Source organism: Oryzias latipes, chromosome 13 (genome assembly GCF_053564925.1).
Source record: "Oryzias latipes strain Hd-rR chromosome 13, Olatipes_Hd-rR_3.1".
Classification (NCBI taxonomy): Eukaryota; Metazoa; Chordata; class Actinopteri; order Beloniformes; family Adrianichthyidae; genus Oryzias; species Oryzias latipes.
The window spans coordinates 13332394-13352381 of NC_136249.1; the positions used below are offsets into that span (position 1 = coordinate 13332394).

General features: G+C 40.8%; 2 protein-coding genes across 6 annotated transcripts in view; one reads left to right on the plus strand and one right to left on the minus strand.

Annotated features, from left to right (window-relative positions):
* The first annotated feature begins 446 nt into the window (after nt 1–446).
* daw1 (dynein assembly factor with WDR repeat domains 1) lies at nt 447–10723 on the plus strand. The gene is made up of 13 exons (XM_023962001.2): nt 447–570; nt 833–905; nt 1261–1399; nt 1902–1960; nt 2391–2513; nt 2611–2710; nt 2962–3069; nt 3849–3955; nt 5380–5482; nt 6150–6264; nt 7395–7471; nt 10234–10396; nt 10564–10723. Exons 1-13 carry the CDS (start codon nt 531–533, stop codon nt 10611–10613), a joined length of 1257 nt encoding a protein of 418 aa, XP_023817769.1. The 5' UTR covers nt 447–530; the 3' UTR covers nt 10614–10723.
* Nucleotides 10724–11504: 781 nt separating this feature from the next.
* The window catches only part of sphkap (SPHK1 interactor, AKAP domain containing), a 139824-nt gene continuing 131340 nt past the window's right edge, over nt 11505–19988 (minus strand). For 3 of the 5 annotated variants that reach the window (XM_078956484.1, XM_020708402.3, XM_078956485.1), the window contains 6 exons: nt 16549–19819; nt 14512–14673; nt 13625–13708; nt 13173–13222; nt 12597–12781; nt 11505–12468 (listed from right to left, as the gene is read on the minus strand). In XM_078956484.1, the coding sequence (XP_078812610.1) occupies nt 12313–12468; nt 12597–12781; nt 13173–13222; nt 13625–13708; nt 14512–14673; nt 16549–19819 (3908 nt within the window). In that variant the 3' untranslated portion in view covers nt 11505–12312. The remainder of the gene's footprint in view (nt 12469–12596; nt 12782–13172; nt 13223–13624; nt 13709–14511; nt 14674–16548; nt 19820–19988) is intronic. The other 2 variants (XM_078956483.1, XM_020708403.3) reach the window with 2 other exon arrangements.

A 19988-nucleotide genomic window follows, 5' to 3' on the forward strand; every position in this document is an offset into this window, starting at 1 on the left:
AGCTGTATGCTGTAATTGTCATGTTAAATGTCAAGTTATTAAGAACATACAAACAACAACAGATTAATAAATAAAGCCTTTTAACAACCTCATAAAACGAGCCAGGAAGTTTAAATGTATATATATTTTTTGAAAATATAAAACAGTTTTAATCCCACAACACACAGCGATTTAAAGTTAAAATGATAGTTGCAATATTTTTTATTGAAAGTATGCTGATGTTTTGCAGATGGAAGTTGGATCAATATAGCTCTAAAGAAATTAAACATTGTAATATTTATAAAGGCTTAAATTGAAGTAAGCTGAAGATGTGAACAGACAAAAACGGTATGGAAAAATATATATTCGAAGAATTCAAAAAATGTATAAATAAAATCAAAAACATTCGTTTGGTCGCAATAAAAGGAATGCATTCCAGGGCTAGCATCTAGCATGAATCAAATTAGCGCTACGCATGCGCACAAGAAGAACCTTGTCGTCAGGACAACGGTTTGTTGTGGTCCGTGTCCGTGTGTGCGCATGCTCCTAACATGAAATTGCTGCGCTTTTTTATTCGATATTTTCCACCAGGTAACAGCGCTTTTTATTATTTTTCGTAAATTTTAACGTTACGTCTGTAAAACTGAATATGGGAGATTCAAAATTCAGTTTGACCTGTTCAGCAATTTTATTTTAAAAAAACAAAAACAGAACATTTTTGTTTTACCTTAGGAAAACTACAGATTTCTAACTGACATCTGAATTTCTGTCTATTTGTACATTTAAAAATAAATGAATAGTAATGTTTGTGGATTAAACTTTATTAACTGTATTTCTGTATTTTGTATTTTAGGTATAATCCTGGAATACAAGCAAGGAGGTTATATAAAGACTAAATCTATCGATCTTTTAGATTTGACTTCAGAGTACGTAAATGACAGACTGGGATATACGAATAAACTATAAAAAATGTGTAAACTTGTGTGATTTATTTATTTTAAATTTAAATTATTATTATAGTTTTATTTATTCATCTTTGGTGCTAAAAATCCGGTTTATTCAACAATATTTAATTTATCACTCATGTAATAAAAACAACAACTTTATCTTATGTTACTTTATATGTTATGTACTATAACACTGTATTACTCGGGAAATTTGTAGTGCAATAAACTGACTATCTTTGGTGCTGTAATTGGTGCTGTATTACACAGGCCTAGATCTACATATCTTTACCCAAAAATTGGTTATAATCTTCTGTTGTATTTCTATGCCCTCCAGCACAGATCCAGATGAGCTGGTGGTTGAAATCCAGCAGTCAGAACCATTGATCACACAGAGCCGGGTTGAACAGGTCAAAGAACTGATCCATCGACTTCAGCAGAAACAGGCCCACAACCGCAGCTTCTTTCTCCAGCAGGTCTGACTCTCAGTCACAATCACACACTGCTGGAATTTTATATATATATATATCTATATAGATATATATCTATATAGATATATATATACGTGGGTCTAATATGACCCAAATATTACCTGAGGTTTTGGTGATACAAACGGCCACTAGAGGACAGCAGAGATTTGGGCTCCAAACCTAAAAAAATAGAGAACAACGACGCATGCAAAAAGCAAAATAAAAAAATAAATCATTAGGTAACAGATGATGCTTCCTGCTTTCCCCTTTAAAATTTTGTAAAAAATATTTTCCAGGTTTCTAAAGTAGGCATTATCTATTGCTTCTATTTGGTGATGGTTTTCCCATTTTGGGTGGATGAAAGAATATTGTGGACAAAAAGGAAGCTCTTTTTTGAGCTAATATGTGTAGCAATCCTAGTTATGCTCATGGAAATCACATGGGTCAATTTTTTTCTATGAATACATTAACTTGAAGCTACTTTCATTGTTTATTCTTTTTCTTTCAGGAGGTCCACGTTCACTTACTGCCACTGACAAATGTTGCCTTTAATAAATCTGGTTCCAGGTAAGTTTGGGGGGACAGTTGATGTTCAAACCCCCCAAAGAAGTGCAGACTTTAACCTTGTCCTGACACAATCAGAAAGTTTTGCCCAGCTCTAGATCCCCTTAATCTTTGGTTGAACAAGAATGAACATTTTTGAAAAACTGACATAGCAATTTAATTTTCTTACAATATAAATGTGAAAAAACTGTCTATTAAGGGCTTTTAAAAATTAAAAGAAGTCCTTCATGAAAACCTTTTGACAAAACGGAAATCTGATCTTCTAAACAAAAATGATTTCAGACATATGTGACATTGATGTAAAGTTTACTATTATTATACCTGACCGGGGTCCTGGATATCCAGATATTTATCTGGCGTTACAATCCAGCGCTTTGGGGTTTAAGGAAAGTTATTGTGACGTTGTTCTTTCCTCGTCTCTTTCACTTTTAAGGTTCATCACTGGGAGTTACGACCGCAGGTGCAGAGTCTGGGACACAACATCTGGACAACAGCTGCTTTCCTTAGAGGGTCACACCAACATTGTAGCTGCAGTTGCATTCAACATCCCCTATGGGTGTGAGCTGTTTCACCTGATCTTCAGTTGAATATGAAAATGATCATATTTGACTTTCAAAGTAAAAAATTCCTTTTTGCTGCTGTCTTTAACTCAGAGACAAGATTGCCACCGGCTCTTTCGATAGGACCTGCAAACTGTGGTGTGCACAAACTGGCAGCTGTTTGCATACATTACGTGGACACTTGGCTGAAATTGTATGTATAACTCAGATTTATCCTGTAGTCTTGATCTTCTTTTATGTTTGTGCTTCATTTGCTGAACCCTAGAAGTCATGTTGAATAAATGCTCTTCTATGTTTTGCATGGAAATGAAGAATATGTTAAACTGAACATAAATGTTAAAAAAGTCACATTTAAGAGGACAGCAACATCTATTAGAGCCATGCTGCCTCTAGAAAATAAAAATTCAGGAAAAAAATAGTAAAAAAGTGTTTTGCATTGTCCAGAGGTGCCTTGCATTCAACCCCCAGAGTACACTGGTGGCCACAGGTAGCACGGACGCCTCTGCCAAGCTGTGGGACGTGAAGAGGGGCAAGGAGGTGGCCACTTTAAAGGCAAGTGACTCCTCTGCGCTCATTTCCCCCAGTTTTCTTAGTGTTGAACTATTCCATTTTTAACAGTAGAGAATTCTTCAGCCAACACAGGAGGTCAAAACTTCTAACCTGAAAAGGAGTCACACGTGTTATAGGTCCCCTCTGGGGAAACGGAAGTCTGCTTTGATGTCAGTGGAACCACAAAGTGTCTGACGTGACGCAGCAAAACCCAGAGCCTTTGATAAAATCAAACAATGTGAATGTAAATGTATCTCTAAGGTTCTGTTGCACCTCAGTCTTTAGTTCAGGAGAAGATTCAGCTCCACAAAAAAAAAAGTACTTATAGAATATCTAATTAAGGATCAAATTAAAAAATTTAGAGAATTTGTTTACCATCAGGGTGCTGGACCAAACCTGTCTCTCTTAAGGAACAGACCCAGATTTGCCCCAAGCAATACAATCTTCTCTTCTTTTTTCTCTCAAGTGGGCCCTTAGGACGCCCCCTGGATTTGTTGTCAATGTGTTCAAACCATGCTGCAAACTCAGGGTCTGACTCTAATTGGTTTACCTGATGTCTAATATGAGCTGTAGTGGTGTGTCTGCAGCTGGATGCAGAAAAGCATTAGGGGTCAATCCCCATTGATTTATAGTAATAAATTTCAGTCGTTTAGTGTAAAAAAGACATTTTATTAGAGCTCCATACAAATTCCTTCAAATGTTTGTTTTAAAGCATCTTTAGGAAGGGATTAAAGTAAAAAAGGGAGACATGACAGTGATGTTTTATTTTTCTTTCCCTTCAGGGTCACTCTGCAGAAATCCTCTCCTTGTGCTTTAACTCTGTTGGCAGTCAGCTGGTCACGGGCTCCTCTGACCAAACACTTGCTGTTTGGGATGTTGCCACTGAAAGGTGAGGCGTTGCAACTTTTATCATAACTATTACTATTCCTTTTTTTTTATTATTGGATTTTTTGAAACACCAGCCGACAAAACAGTAAAAAAACAAATGAACATGTAGAAAAACATGACCTGATAAGCACAATTGTGAGAATCCCTTTAAAGACCTAGACTCTGACAAAAATGTGTTTTTAACACATTCTTGTGGTATTTTTCTTATGATGTAGGACATACAGAAAGCAAATGAAGATTAAAATTGCCTTTCTTAATATTTTTATGCAAAGTGTTGAGCATCAAGAGCAGCCAAAAAAAAGTAGTTTAACGAAGAGCTTATTTGTGACTTAAAAAACACGCTGGGTGCTCTGCTCTATTCTGATTCATCCACTTATAGACGAATAGATGCATGTACGTCTTCATTTTCCTTGTCTGGCTGGTATCTGGCTCAAAACTGTAAGCCTGGATAGCTCCAATATTGCTCGCCATTTTTATTCCACCTGCAATATTTGCGTAGGGTGTGAGGGGCTGTAAGCTATTGGGAGCAAGTGTTAACAGATAGCTTAGTTATGGACGATGGGAACGGGGGGGGGGGGGGGGGGGGATGTTTCTCTGCACCAACAGTAACAGACAACTTGGAGGTGAATTTTTAATCATCTACTGCCGCTCTGCAGAAATTATGTCCTGGAAAATGTCCTTTTTTAATTTTGGCTCAAAACTGGCACAGGGTGTGTCCAGATTCGAGCGCTGCATCCTTCAATGGCCGCGGCCTTCCTGTGCAACGTTGGCAGGGTCGAGCGGTTAGGCCAAAGGTGAACGGTGGTGAATTTGGACGAGTCTAACCTTAGCAACCGTGAGTCCCGAACAGAGCGTAGTGAACCAGGCATGGAGCTCAAAATTTTCCTAGCTTATTTGATCCAACTTTTAATCTTGGAGGTGTAATTATAAATACGCGTAATTATTTCCTCCTCCTGCCATTGTTGTCAGAAAATCTCAGGGTTCAGCCGCAATGCATCTTGGGGCATACGAAGGAGTCATTGACTTTAGACAGCACTTGTCGCGGGGCTTTGACGTAAGCAGCCTACAAATGCAGCCCGGTAAGAACGCAGCCCTCGAATTTGGACACAGTCATAATTATGACTAAAAGACCACTGAGCTTGCTTTTGCAATAGACCAAAAGATCATCCGATTGGGTCTACATCATCCAAATTTAGGTCTGTGTCCATCATTAAACTCAAGTTGGTTGGAGATTTTTAGATTCATAGATCGAACCTCTGTAGTGACTTTCAACTGTCTCGCCTTGTTTAGTCCCAATCTCTTCTTTATTTCGCTGAGTAATTCAGACCAATATTTCTGCAACATTAAACATGACCACAGGGCAGTACTCTTAGCTTCAGTCATCATCAAGTCTGTTTATTGGTATTCTTCCTGTTTTTGTTCCAGACTTGTTCACATGCTGGCAGGTCACGCAGGAGAAATAAGCAATGCTCAGTTTAACTGGGATTGCTCACTTATTGTCTCGGGTTCCCTGGACAACACATGTAAGGTGAGCCTGCATACTTTTAAACCTGTTTTTTTTTTGCATCCTCCATTATTACTTCTTATCTTTAGGAAGCAGCTAAAGTGATTCATTTAAAATTCTGAACTGATGCCATAAATGAGCTTTTAAGGAGGGATGGCCCTTGTCATACAAATTGGCTCTGCTCCATTTTCGCCTGTCAATCTCCCTGCACCTCCTATGGCGAAGGTCTCCATCTTTTCATGGAGACCAAATGAAATTTCAATTCATTAATTACGCCAAAGTGACTCACACTCACAAGTAGGAATTATCCTCATGATTGCATCTCTCAAGGCAAGACGGCTAAAATAAAGTCACCCTTTCCAACAGTTTTCTTGTTAGCTCCATGCATGTTGTGAGTGACAACATTCACATCACACACTGTTGTTTGGCTTTTATTCCTTTGGAAAATATCTTCATGCTTGAAAAAACTGCAATATGCCCCCAAAAAAGAACAAAAATGAACTTCTTGTATATTTCTGCTTTTTGATTTTTATTTTAATCCTAAGTCATGAGAGAAAAAATGTGCAGTAATGGATTTTAGTTTTTAGATCTTTGCCACTTTTTTGGTTTGCTTTAAATAAATAAAAAAAAACTTGTAGAATCACACGAAACACAGTATTTAGACCAAAATAACATGTAAATGTGTTTGCAGTTGTGGGAGGCAGTCAGTGGGAGGTGTGTGGCCACACTGGCTGCACACACAGAGGAGGTGTTGGATGTGTGCTTTGATTCAACCGGTCAGCTTGTTGCCATCGCGTCTGCTGACGGTAAGGCTGTGTAACAATACTCCTCGAGTTTTACAAAACTCTTTTTGTCCCTATTTACGCAACAACTATACCCATGACCTTCTCCAATTGAGCCATGCCACCTGTCCACAGACTTAAATCAAAGATTTTATTAGTGTTGCTTGTTTATCTTTCTACAAAGTTGATATCTACCCTTAGCAACAAGTAATACATTTAAAGTTTCACTTTAATAAAGTCCCACTCCAATCATATTTTGGTCTATTGTGAAAACGTTACCAGTGGTCTTGTAATTATGACTATGCCGTTTTTAGTCTAAATAAAAAAACTTGTGTCATTAGAAAATTTGACCCTAAGTTGTGAGCGGTGAGTAAGCAGGTGCTCATTTCCCATCAGCCCGTTGTTTACATGCTCTCCCACTAGCTTACAACCCCTCATTACCCTAGGCTAACAGTAGCAGTGTAACAACAACAACAGCCAGCAATATTATAGCTATCCAGCCGTACAGTTTTATGGCCTGATGACAGCTCGGACAAGGAAAACTAAGACGTACGTGAATCTAGTTGTCTACAAGTGAATGCATCAGAATGGAGAGGAGCAGAGAGCTTGTAGTTTGTACGTGAAAACTGCAAGCTTTTTCCAACAGCATTTTCTCATCTGCTCCTGATTCACCATGATTTAAATAAAGAAATACTCAGAAAGAGTTTTGATCTTAATTTGCTTTTTTCTCATGGTCCTCCACCATGAGAAAAATGTCACAAAACATTTAAAAAACATGCATAACATCCTTTTTATTGGAGTTATTCTTTAAGTGTACTTCAGTTTAAGTATAGGGATAGGCAAGTATATTGTAGACCATGTGGAGTAGGAAATGTACTGAATACTTCTTCTGACTAAATTGGAACATTTTAAATTTACAATTTATAGATAGTATATAGAAAGTAAACTTCAAGTATACTGCCTTACTTTTAGTTAAGCATACTTGTAGTACAATTAAAAAGGTTACTTTTTGCTAAGGCTATCTTGACTGGGTTTTGTCATCATTTGATTTTTTTCCATACACAATGTCCAGTAGACATCTGCAATAAATGTTTATATTATAATTGATTTACATATGAAAGCTTAAAAAGCTACATCTCCATCATCTCTCCAAGGAACAGCAAGTGTGTTCAACGCAGCCACATATGAATGTATGGCAAGACTGGAGGGCCATGAAGGAGAGATATCAAAGGTATGCTGTCAAGTCTAATAATAATTTCTTTTATTGTCAACATTTTTTTTAAACTTTTGTAAACTTTAAAATAATTTACTTTTAAATTTAGGTAGTTGTAGAATCAGTAGTTAAAGGTGTTGAGTAGCATTAAAACAGACCGGTTTTCCACTATTTCAGTACTATAAACCGAAGCTTTCTGTGTTAATAATTCTTGATATTTATCACAAACAAAAGAAAAGCGGCAGCCAGAAAATGAAAGAGAAGCATCCGCTTTAAATAAGCTGGTGCATTTGGTGTAACTCTTCCCTAACAGCTTTCCTGCCAACACTATAAATAGAAAATTCTCTGTTTTCTCCACTGACATGGGATAAAGCAACGACGCTGATCAGATTGGCTGAAAAATGTACCATCCCTTTGACCTTGTGATTAAAGTACACAAATGTCACACCATGCCATGACATTTAACTCCAAACACTCTGCTCCATCAGTGTTGCATGATTTAGATCAAACTGACGCATTCTTTGGCGTAAATGGTGCTCCTTCATGTCCCCGTGTTGACCCTTTTCTTTAGGGAAAGTTTTATTTCTGCTGATGAAGACCGTTAGCTCAGATTTGGCTTGGAGGGAGTTTTTTTTGCATGTCTTTTATGAAACACACACAGCCAGTAAATACATACAGAAAAAAAAGCTGGATGGAAAATGATTCCAGAGGATTATGACACTAATCTCTTCTTAACAGCACTCCTCTCCTTTCTCTGCACATATCCTGACACAGATTCTCGATTTCTTTTCAGTTTTTCTCTCACTTTGGGTTTTCCTACATGTTTCATAAGTCATGAGCACCATCAACTATTGTTTAATCCCTTAAAAATTTTTATTTGATCATTCCTTTAAGAAATAATGACATTTTTTTAATATTTGAAGAGTTTTTAATATTTTCTTTTTAAATTGTGAAAAAGAACTGCATGTTTTATGAATTCCTTATTGAAACTGCATTTTTTTCTTCCAGGTCTACCTTTCTTTTTCTTCTCTTTACTGTTTGACATTTTTATATTCTTCTACAGTTGGCTGCCTTTGCCAGGTTTTTCTGAAGTCACTTTCCATTTCCTGTCTGTGATGGCTCCTACGAGCTCCGTTTATAGTTTTATTACCAGCACGCTTAACTGCCTTGACTGTCTGGAGCCAACATCATTCAATCATTTCTTCTTATAACACATGTTTAAAATATAAAACCATTTAGAAAGTTGTAACCTGAACTGTAATTAAATCAAAACTGCGAGCGGCGTTATATGGCCTGTGGGCGCTACCTTCCCCTTTGCTAACTGACCTACCCGCATTGGCTGAGCGGCGGCTACACTCTTTCTATACCACCCTGATCAGAGCTGCTTGTCAAATTCAAAAGCTTGACAAATTCATGAAAAAAACCAACACTTTTTTTTAAATGCCGACTTTTCTGTTGGTTCTATCTCCATAGCAACCATTTTACATTTTTGGTCGCTGGAGGGTGACGAACAGGTCTATGTTATATTTAGAAGAATCAGCAAAAGTGAACTTTTGGATTTTCTTGACAACACAGGTTATTTGTTAACTATACACACATTCCTAATATCTTCTTATTGTCTATTATATTGTTTTGTTCAGCAAGTTTTAACAATATCCTGATAAAGAATATGCGAGCAATAGGAAAATGCCCTTTTTTGTAGCTTACTATCCTAACGTCAATTATAATCTACAACTTCCAATTCAAACTTTTGTTCCCAAGTAGCTTAACAATTATGCTCGAGGAGTTAGGAGACGATATATCAAAATATCAGAAGTTTACTGTAAATTCATTGAAGGTACTAAAGGGGATTTTTTGAAAATTGAATTCAAGATGGTGGCCTCTTCCCAAGGTCAAAGGCCAATAAAAGTTCAGTTAGAGTTGTAGACTTAACCTTGTGGCGTGTGTGTTAAATTTTGTGGAGATTAGTTAAGAAAGTTTTCTTTTCCTATATTGTAGAAAAATATGAAAATCTGCAAATTTCCCACTTGCCACAACATGGCAGCCATGCTGCAGATCCAGTGACCATCTCATAAGAATTTAATAACTTCCTTTGGATATCCCCTAACACGTGTGATTTAGCATTGTTAGGGATTTTTTATTTTAGTTTTTTGTCCCATAAGACATTTTGGCTCCATTTATTTATTTGATGATTTGTCCCCTTGTGATGTTTTCATTTGGGGGGTGGGGGTGGGAGTGTGTGTGACTATGCCCAGAAAGTAATTTTCATAGGGTACTAAGTTTGTGCAAATTTAATTGAGTTTTTGCTTATGTGGCAGGGGCAAAGTTTTGCTTAAATGCGCAGTAAGAAAGATATGCTAAAATAATCTTGTCCGTGCTGCAGGACAGAATTAACTTCAGCATTTTTTAATTCTTTCTTATTTCTTTGTATTTGTGCTGTGAAATCATTGAGATGTTTCCAAATGTACTCAGGCTCAATGTTTGACTTGTTCTCTAATTTTTCAGAAGTCTTAACCCTTGTGCTATCCTATAGGCACTTTAACATTTGGAGTTGGGTCATGTAGACCCACTAGTCAGTGCTCTGAACCTTTTTTCTTCAATAATTTGAGATCTTCACTGGTGTCCATGGATTACATGAAATCCTCTCTACCTTTATCCACCTTTGTCATGGTAGGGAGAACACGTCAATGTAAGGGTGGGGTCAGAGGATAGCACAGGGGTTAAAAGATTTAGACGACACAAGTTGTGAATTAGACCATCTCTCCTGCCTCTTGTGGTAGATCTGCTTCAGCCCCCAGGGTAACACAATCCTGACTGCCAGCTCAGACAAGACGGCTCGTCTGTGGGACGTTCAGACGGGGGGCTGTCTGCAAATCCTGACGGGTCACACTCTTGAAATCTTCTCCTGTGCCTTCAACTACGAGGGTGACACCATCATTACAGGTATCCATGGAGACGCCACATTTGACAGCCACACATTCACCTGAAAAATCCTGTGGACATGGATAAAATCCTCCTCTCCTGCTGTCACTAGTTGTTAATTGCACATGTTGGATGAAAAGCATGCAGCTGTGTCATCTGCAACTATCTATTTTTGTGCTCTCCTCCAGGCAGCGCGGATAACACATGCCAGATTTGGAGATGTAAGGATGAGCCTTAAACATACGTGAACACAGCAGTCTGTTTATTGTTGCCGTGTGTTATCATTTTGTTTTCTCTTTGGAATTTTTGTAAAATTCACAACAATAAAAGAAAAATTCTTTCACCTCATTTTCCATCTTGTATTGCTTCTTCTTCAAAAGTCCGATCTGCTCATGTGGTGGTTTGTGAGACAGCAATCTGTTTTCCATGATCCAGAAAGCCGCATCACGAAAAAAAAAAACAGAATTACTCTAGAAAATTTGAGGATTAACCCTTGTGCTATCCTAGGCCCTTTACCATTGGGAGTTGGGTCATCTAGACCCACTAGACAGTGCTCTGAACCTTTTTTCTTCAATAATTTTTGATCTTCACTGGTGTCCATGGATTACATGAAATCTTTCCGCCTTTATCCACCTTTGTCATGGTAGGGAGAACACGTCAATGTAAGGGTGGGGTCATCTAAGATAGCACAAGGGTTAAATAACAGCTAGTCAATCATGTCATCCATCCATCACCCTATCCATCCATCTTCGGAACCCCCTGAATCTTTTTGGAAATCCACCACCCTGCTTGTTTTCCAGTTCTCTCTTTACTGGTTTCTGCTGATTACCTGACTCAGGTGTCCCCTTATTCTGATTGACCGAACAGCAGCAATAAAAGCGGGGAGAGCTGGAAAACAGCCAGGGTGGTCGATTGGGCCGCCCCACCCTGTACCTTCTGCCATGGAAGTTTTTCCCTTGTGCACCTCTTTGTGAAATGTTCACAGTGCTGTTCAGTTCATTTGAACGAGCTGTTCGGTGTCAGTCATAATTTTGTGAAAGAAGACGAGCTGCAGTGAGATGCTGGCTGCAGGAGTATTGACGACTGACAGCGACGGACGCCATGCAGGAACCAGGCAAGAACCAGGAAGTTTGAGCTTCACATCACATAAATTTATTGATGTCAAAAGATAAATACATTCAGTTCTACTGTGACACAGTTTACAGTTGAATTGTGTGCTTTTTTCCCCACCAATGCAGATGAAACACTAGATTACCACTAAGTAGAGAAATAGACAGAACAAATCCACTTACAAATTCAACGTTACAAACCTTACTCTGTTTTTGGACATAATAAAAGCTAAAGAGAGCAGTTCACTATTTCAAGGTGCAGCAGTTCCAAATCTACACTATTTACAGTACAGCTATGCAAAATAATTTATTCTTAATAAACAAGAGTCACACACATATTTCAATGTTAAGCCACGGAAGAGGTGGTATAATGGTCAGTGAACACAAAGATATGGACACATTTTTTAATGGAAAGAACAAAGTGATCAGACATTTTTGGAGCTCTCTTCTGAGCTACAGCTATCAGACAGCTGTTAATACTTAACATTGTGGAACAGATTCTTTACTTTACTTTTTTTAACCTCAATGGCTCTTGTTTGAAAAGCTAACTGTGACCATTTTTTCTGATCTGGAATGACAAGCAAATACATTCAAACATGCTTTCTCTGACCAGAGATCCATCCAGTCTGAGCTCCACAAAGAGCTCTGACTTCCCCAACCCATGTGATATGTATGAATTTCTCAAGTCATATGACTATGTTGTGCTTTCAGCTTGGAGACACACAGTGTAATGACGATACATGAGACAAACAGCAAAGAGCTTGTAAGAAATATGGGAGTACATCAGCACGTGTGGCTTTCTTTGCAATCAAAAGAGGTTGAATGGCTCTAAAGGGTCTCCAGGAGCCAGTCAAACAGGCTTGCGTGGACAGATTGCTCCGCCTCCTCCTTGTTACTGTGCAAGTTACAGAACTGAACAACAGCGCCAAACAAATCTGCAATTTGCCACGCCTTCTGAGACATCAAGTGGACCAACCTCTGGAACTATAAGATAAAAAAAAGAATCTCTCAATGATTTAAACACATTCGTTTACACAAATGACAGTAAAGGCTTTTTTATTATCACGATAAGAAACAATTTAGTTAATGTGAAACTACTGAACTGAGCACACCTTTGAGAAATTGACCTCCTGGGACTTCCTGAAGTAGACAACAGAGAGGCCCAACTCAGAGGCAGCGATCCACTGCAGGGTCATTCTGAGTTCTGAGTCCACACTCTCCTGCTCAAGGTCACAGTTGACCAATAAAAGCTCCCGGAGGTTGCTGCTGATGCTGGCGGCACTTGCTGAACTGATCTCTGAAATAATAAATATAACGCTTCACAGCGTAGCACGCCATAATGACACAACCATATGCCTCTTCTGCTTTATAGTGATGCAGAGGTCAATAAACAAAGATGTTATTGTTAATTGAAAAGATGCATTTAAAGGGAGAATAACAAAGTCTAACAGATTAATCATATCTGTTTTTTCAGGGCTTTGTTTTGTGCAAAGATTAAAATAAACTGAATGACTCATTTTTGCCCTTATGGTTAAATATGTTATTATCTCCGCTGCAGATGTTTGTTTGCTCACTTATTGATTTTAATAAAGGACACATTATTAAAAATGCAGTATTGAACATCACTTTTTCCAGCCCTGTAGGTATTTGATTACGTGGATGAGGCCAAAAAGACAAACAAATCTTACCAAAAACCTTCTCCTTGGATCCAGGTGGGTGGGCTCTCTCTGTTACCTCACTGTGTAAGCAGAAAAACAATGAGACAATGAGCAAAGAAATCAAAATGCGCAAAGTAGAAATACTGCTATTGCAAAGTTCCACTCCGATCATCTTGATCTATTTTAAAAGTGCTTCAAGGAACCTGTGTGGTTCTCTAAGACATAGTTTCAACAGAGCAGCAGCAGTTCATTAGAAATTCATCTCAGTTGTGGATGGGACCGCTGGCACTGAACAACCCCACCAACCCTTCCCCTCCCCGTACACCAGGGAGTAAACGCTCGCCAAACATATTTCTATGTCACAAGTATGCTCTTTTTCAAACTTCATTTTTTGGTCTGCTCCTGATTCACAAACAGGAGAACAGGCCAAGATGGAGATGTCTGCAGAACAACAGGATGAAAGCTTGAGGACTCGTGCGTACCTGATGACTGTGCTCTGGGTTGGCACATCAGTGAAAGCTTCCAGATCAGTCCCACCGAGGCTGGAGGTGCTGCTGGTCCCGTTCCTGCCATCATAACACAAAACTGGTGGTGACGACACGTAGGTACTGACATTTAAAGACAATAACAACCAGGAAATAATGATGAGCGGGATGTTGTTTATTGGCTGGTGAATAAGCAGCTGCAGGAGAGCAGGGAGGGGTGCTGATTTAATCATTTTTTTGGTTTACACCAGGCTGGAGAGCTTTAGTTTGGGTGGGTAGAGTGAGCAGACAAGGCCAGTAGCCATGTCGTGTTGTCATAATATGAATTAAAGGGATGGGGGGGGGGGCAGATTAAGCAGGTAGATGAGGAGCGTGAAGGGAGCAGCAGGTGTTATGGTGGAGCAATAAACAACCAGATAATTTTGCAATGCTGAACACACAAAACCATGAAATTTCCTCATTCTTTCTTTCCAAAAACTAATTTTAAAAATACATCCAAACCACTGATAAAGATACAAACTGCAATTATTTGGGTCATCACTGTACTAATTTGAAGAAATTAAAGGCTGTTTTATATATTTTTTTCCCATCCTCACATATGGATCTCATGAAGCAGGAGAATGATGCAGCAAATGATCTGGACTCTAATTATGCAGCAGCACAGCCCTGACACGGAAGCAAACTACTTGAGGGAGTCTGGAGTACAAGGAGAGCACAGCATGGCTATGTGGAGTGAATCCAATGACACGCACCACTTTAGCGAGTGGAGGTGTTGGAGCAGCGGGGTGTAAATTAGCTCAGAAGTGTCAGTAGCGATGGGCCAATGAGCGTGGGGTGAGGGTGGGAGCCGGCAGCATTTGGAGCAGGGAGCAATGGTTACTGACCCCTCACTCAGCTGGATAAAACTACTGGTTTCCTCGTGGGGGTCATCTTCGGGGGTCATATGAGACCAGCTCCCCATGCTCTCCTCACTGCTAGCACTCATTGAACGCTTGTCCCTCTTCACTGCTGCAGCCACCGCCACAGCTGGCCTGTCCCTCTCACTGCTGGGAAGAGCAAATCGGTGGTGGGAGTGACTGGCAATGCACAATGTCTGCTGCAAGGTTCCTGTTCTGATTTCTGCTGGTTTGTGCAACACATGTTGCACTTTTGAAAAATTCCAATACTAAATACTAATATACTAAATACTAAAAATAAAGTAGCATTTAGACAATTTAGCCCAATTTGTGCAATGTACAGTCATGTTTTGCAAATCTTTTCAAATCTAAATAATTAAAAATGAAAAAAGCTTAAGACAAAGTTAATTGATTTATTGTGAATGCATCAGCAATCTGCTATTCTCACGGGTACTGCGTGTTGCTTCGTCATTTATTTATTTTTTTGAAAACTTATTAAATTAAGTCATAATTAGATGTTTGAAGGCAGCCATCCTCAAAAGTCCTTTTGGGAAATCAGGTTTAATTGCATAGGCGAGTGATTGAGTTCCACTTTTACCCAAAGGACCGACAGTTTCACACCACTTGTTTCTGGATTACATGCATTGTCAAGTGAAAAGAAGCCTGCCTCTCGTGTCTACCCAGTGGTTTGGGAGCCTTTACCTTTCATTAAGTGTTTCGCACAGATCAAAAACACAAGACCATATTTAGGTTTGTACGTTTTTACAAGAGCATTATGGATTGAACATCTTCTGGAGCCTTTTTTTGCTTTTCAAGCTGGAGCGATTATTACCACTTTGCCTGACTGTCCCTGTGAGGTCATTTGAACATAAATTATGCGTTGAAAGGTATTAATTATGTATCTTTTGTTGTTTTAGTCCAATAGTTTTTAAACTCCTTTCTTTATCTTCTAGTGTACTGAGTCAGTATGATTAAGAGAAGGCAATTGGGAAGCATCTACAAGCCCTCTCTGCACAAAGCAGATCCCTCAGATCCGTTACTGAGAATCACATGCACCCTATGGGAGTTGACTCGAATGGGGGCTGGGGTTTTCGGGTGTCCGGCCTTGTGAGGGTCATAGAGAGGAGTGTGTCACCTAAGCTGATGTCGTTGAAAATGGAACGTGTGGTAAATGTATCGTAAAGTTTTCGTATAGCTAGTGGAAGTTTCACGGACTTCTGACGTATAGGTGATGCTGTTGTACAGTGCTCTTACACCACACTTTAGTTGTTAGTAGGTTTACTGACTGCAACCAAATGTCGCACACAAGGTGTGTACACTTGATATGCAAGTGCCTGTAGGACGCCCACACAAATTACATTCTGAGCCTCTTATTTTCTAATTTCTAACAGTCAGGCTGCATACAAGGAGCGTGCAAGGAACAGACAGTTATCTCATGTACAGCACTGACAGGCCCCTTGCACAGTGTGCAGAATCTGGGGATTTCTGTGACGTATAGAATATTCTATACAAGCCTGTGTCTTTCCTTCTTAACCTTTACTTAAGCTTACATGTTGTATAAGCGTTCACTGCAATAATTCCATGATTTCCCATGAGCATTCTGTGACAGCACACTCATAAAAAAATGTACATGAACATTTTCATGCTACGGGCTCACCAAGCGGCCTACCATTATGATATTTCATCTGGCCACCTGCATGTCCCGTACATGTTTAGCCAGTTTTTGCCTACAGGCATCACGTATCCACCCGTAAGGTTGTGACCGAGGCAGATGGGAACGCAGTTGTAAAACCTTACAGGCTTCCAAAAGAGATTTGTTTGTGAAGTCAGATTCTTTGTGCCTGCCAATCTCAGATTAAACTTTAAGCATCACTTTAGAATGCTTAAGAACTTTTGTAAAAGTGAAATCTTTTAAATAATCTTCAGACAACTGGTTTTTCATTTTGTTATGGTCAGACCCAGGCACTGATTTTTTAACATTTATTATTGTTTTTCAAAAGATGGGTGTGGCAGGAAACTATGTACCTGTTGCAGATGGCAGTGGGCTTTTCCAAATGCAAGATGTCCGTGGATGCTTCCTGAGCTTCTCCTCCTGTTTTTTCAGAATTGGATAAACTCTCTTCAACCCTCTGATCTCCCTCTATGTGGATTAGAGGCACCTCCCTTGGGCTCTTCATGAACGGTACACTGCAGTCCCCGGACCCAGAGCCTACTCTACTGCCAGGGTACTCCTGGCTAGACCTATTTCGACTGCAAGAAAGATGCGACTGCTTGAAGCCCCGTCTCCTCTCACCAACTGAAGTGGGCATAAGTGGATGTGATGTAGATATTCCTGCATTTGCGTCTTGTTGGCCACCAAGTGCAGACTTGCCACTGTCTACGATGTCAGCTGCCAGTCGATTGGCAAATTGCTGCACATGGATCTGGGATTCTCCTGAGGCTTCTGACTCGATGCTATCTTCTGGATCAGCAATGATCTTGTTTTTCCTCATTAACGACTCAATGGAGCTCGACCAAGTCTCGTGGATCAGCATGTCTGTCATTTGGTCCGTCTTACCCCTCTGATAGAGGCAGGAGTCTGACTTACAGAGCCCTGCAGCTGACACCGAGCAGGAGGGGTAGATATTTAGAGTGTCTCCATGCACATTGCGGGCAAATCCATCAAAAGAGTTGGCTTTAATGGGCGAGTTTACAGTCAGTCGTGAGTCTGAGGAGCGCCGATCAGGGACAGAGGACTGTCGTATACAGAAGGGTGTCCTGGGAGATGGGGGGAAAAGGCTGTTGTTCCACTCTTTCGTCTTGGCAATACCACATTCTTTGTTCTCCTTGTCCATATCACGAAGCATAAATCTGTAGAACTCCTCCGTGATGCTTTCAGTGCTGGACTGCTTCGATAAACAGGATGAGGCTCTGACGTTGAGGTGACCGTTTTTCTTTGTTGCTGCTTGCTGCACGGCTGCAGCCAGAATGCTGCTTGCATTTTTCCCAGCATAGTAGTCTAGGAGAAGATCAAACTCTCTGCCTTCGGTCTCCATCTGGTTTACCATGAACCGAGAGAACTCGTCTGTGATGCTCTCACAGCTTGACTGCTTTGAGATTGAGCTACCTCGGCTCAAATTCTGACCTAACCGACAACCAGGACCCAAGGTGTTGGATGTTCCTGCAGGATCAGCCTCTTCCTCTGGAATGCTTTCGTAACTAGATGCTTTCCCCCGGCTCCACCTTTCGCACTGCAGCCTGCTGCGCTGCTGGCCTGTTTTGGAGGTGTCCACCACATTGAGTTCAGGGCAGTTCATGATCCTGGCTGTGACTTCAGATGCAAAGAGAGCAAAAGGATCCTGCGGTTCATCAGGATTGATGGACTCATCCACCACCCGGTTCACCAGCCGCTCCATCAGCTCAGGTTGCTCCTCGGTTTTCTTCTTAATCTCACTGAGTCGCGGCGCTCTGTGTTTTCTAGACGCCACATTGGCACCTTGGCCTTCCTTTCTCCGGAGCATTGTGCGGCAAGCTGGCATCAAGTAGGCCTCTGGGCATTCAGGGCACGTCCCCTTGAGAGCACAGAACCATGGCTGCTTCCCAGTGGAGTTCTCCAGGCAGATTGCTGCCAGTTCTGTGGCCATAGAGACCACAGTGGAAGCCAGATCCTCAGCGTAGCAAGAAATGGGGGTTCTGGATTCAAAATCCGCCCTCATCGTAAACAGAGAACTACATGAGTTCAGAGAAGACTGTGTGGTTAAGGAAGTCTGTCGACTCCTCCTTTCTATGCTGTTCACTGGGATTTCACTTAATGTTTCTTTGACAGCACCAATGCTTTGCTGCTTGTCAGAAAAGTCTTTGAGTTGACACAGACTCTGTCTGCATGACAACTGGGGCTGCTTCTCCTTGAACTGAACAGAAACATTCTGCAGCATTTGATTATCCTTAAGGCTCTGCAGCACATGAGGCTTTTCAGCACTGATCAGGCTCTCACCACTAACGTGGAGACCGAGGGAACCTAACTGCTGTAACTGACCCAGTCGACTCTTGCTTTCCTTTGAAGTCGCTGGCTCATCCACACAAGCGTCTCCCTCTTGTGTTTCCTCAGACTCTTGGCCACATCTGGACACATGGCTGATTTTCTTTTGTGTCAGGCAGAGAATATCAAAGAGCAGGGTGTTTATACTGTCCTGCAGAAAAACCTGAAGGTTGTGAACCTCTCCTCCAGCTCCTTCCAGTTCTTTTTTCTTTTTTGCCTTCTCTAAAGCATGCTTGAACAGGCTGTCTGCCACCTCATTTATTACATCATCCACCTCGCTTTCATCCAGGCAGTATTTCCTCGGACATGTAATGCCATCCACTATCTTGTTATGAGTGGTCTCCAGCAGGTGTGCCACACTTCTGTACCCTTGTGGTTGAGTCAGTACTTCAGCTGCTTCCCTGTGCAACACTTCAGCAATGTTGGCCCGAAACGCTTCCACGCTTGTGCCCTCTGCCACGTTGCAGTGTAGTGGTAAGGCTGTGGAGGCCTTCGCAACGGACATCAGACCCTGCAAAGCTGTGTGGACCTCAGTGGAGTCTACATTACCGCACTCCTCTGCCTTCTCCGTTAGCTCCACAGCTGCCACTGCCCCAGCCACCTGAGCCATGCCACACATGGCTGATGAGACACTGTAGTCTCCTCGCACTGTGGCGCCCCCCATGCCCTCCTCTGTGTTTTCTTCTGACGCAGATTCAAGGGACAGTTTTTCAGTCAGCTGTGGGTTTGTAATAGTACCAATAACGCTAGCAGCACTGGCCAAAGCCACCTCCACACGTTTGTGTCCTCCATTTTGGGTATGAACATGGGACTGGATCTCCTTCTGAGACATTTCTGCAGTTTTTGCAGAACCATCCTGGTGCTGTACATTAGAAACTTGTGTTTCTGGCCATTCAGAAGCCCCTTCAGAACTGTCTGGACTCTGAACTATGACAATTTTGGGGAGGTCGAAGGAGCACGTGCGTTGCTGTGACGGCTTTTTGGTCATGTAGGGATGGGGCCGGCTGGATGGACAAGTAGAAAAGGACACACTGACAGCAGCTTCGGAGACAAAGGAGGCCTCATCCTGAGAGAGCCGTATGAAGGCGTCTTGCAGTACTGACTCAGCCAGATTTGTGGCATAGTGACCAGCTGATTCCTCAGTGTGGATGCTGGCTGGTGGACAACCTTCCTCCTGGTTCTGATCAGTGGCCAGCGGCACCCTGTGAGGTGTGGGTCTGACACAGGTCTTCTGTGTAGACTCAGCTGAGCTCTCTGTAAGTTCTCTGCTGTCTGGTTCTGTGAAGAAACAGAGAAAAGACACAACATATATTTAATGTCTGCACACATTTCTTCATAAGTATTTAGTTTTGTGAAATGTGCAAACAGTAAAAGTGACTCAAATCTATATTGGTTATAAAAAAATTCTTATTGCAATACAAATTAATCATTATCTTGATTTAAAGTA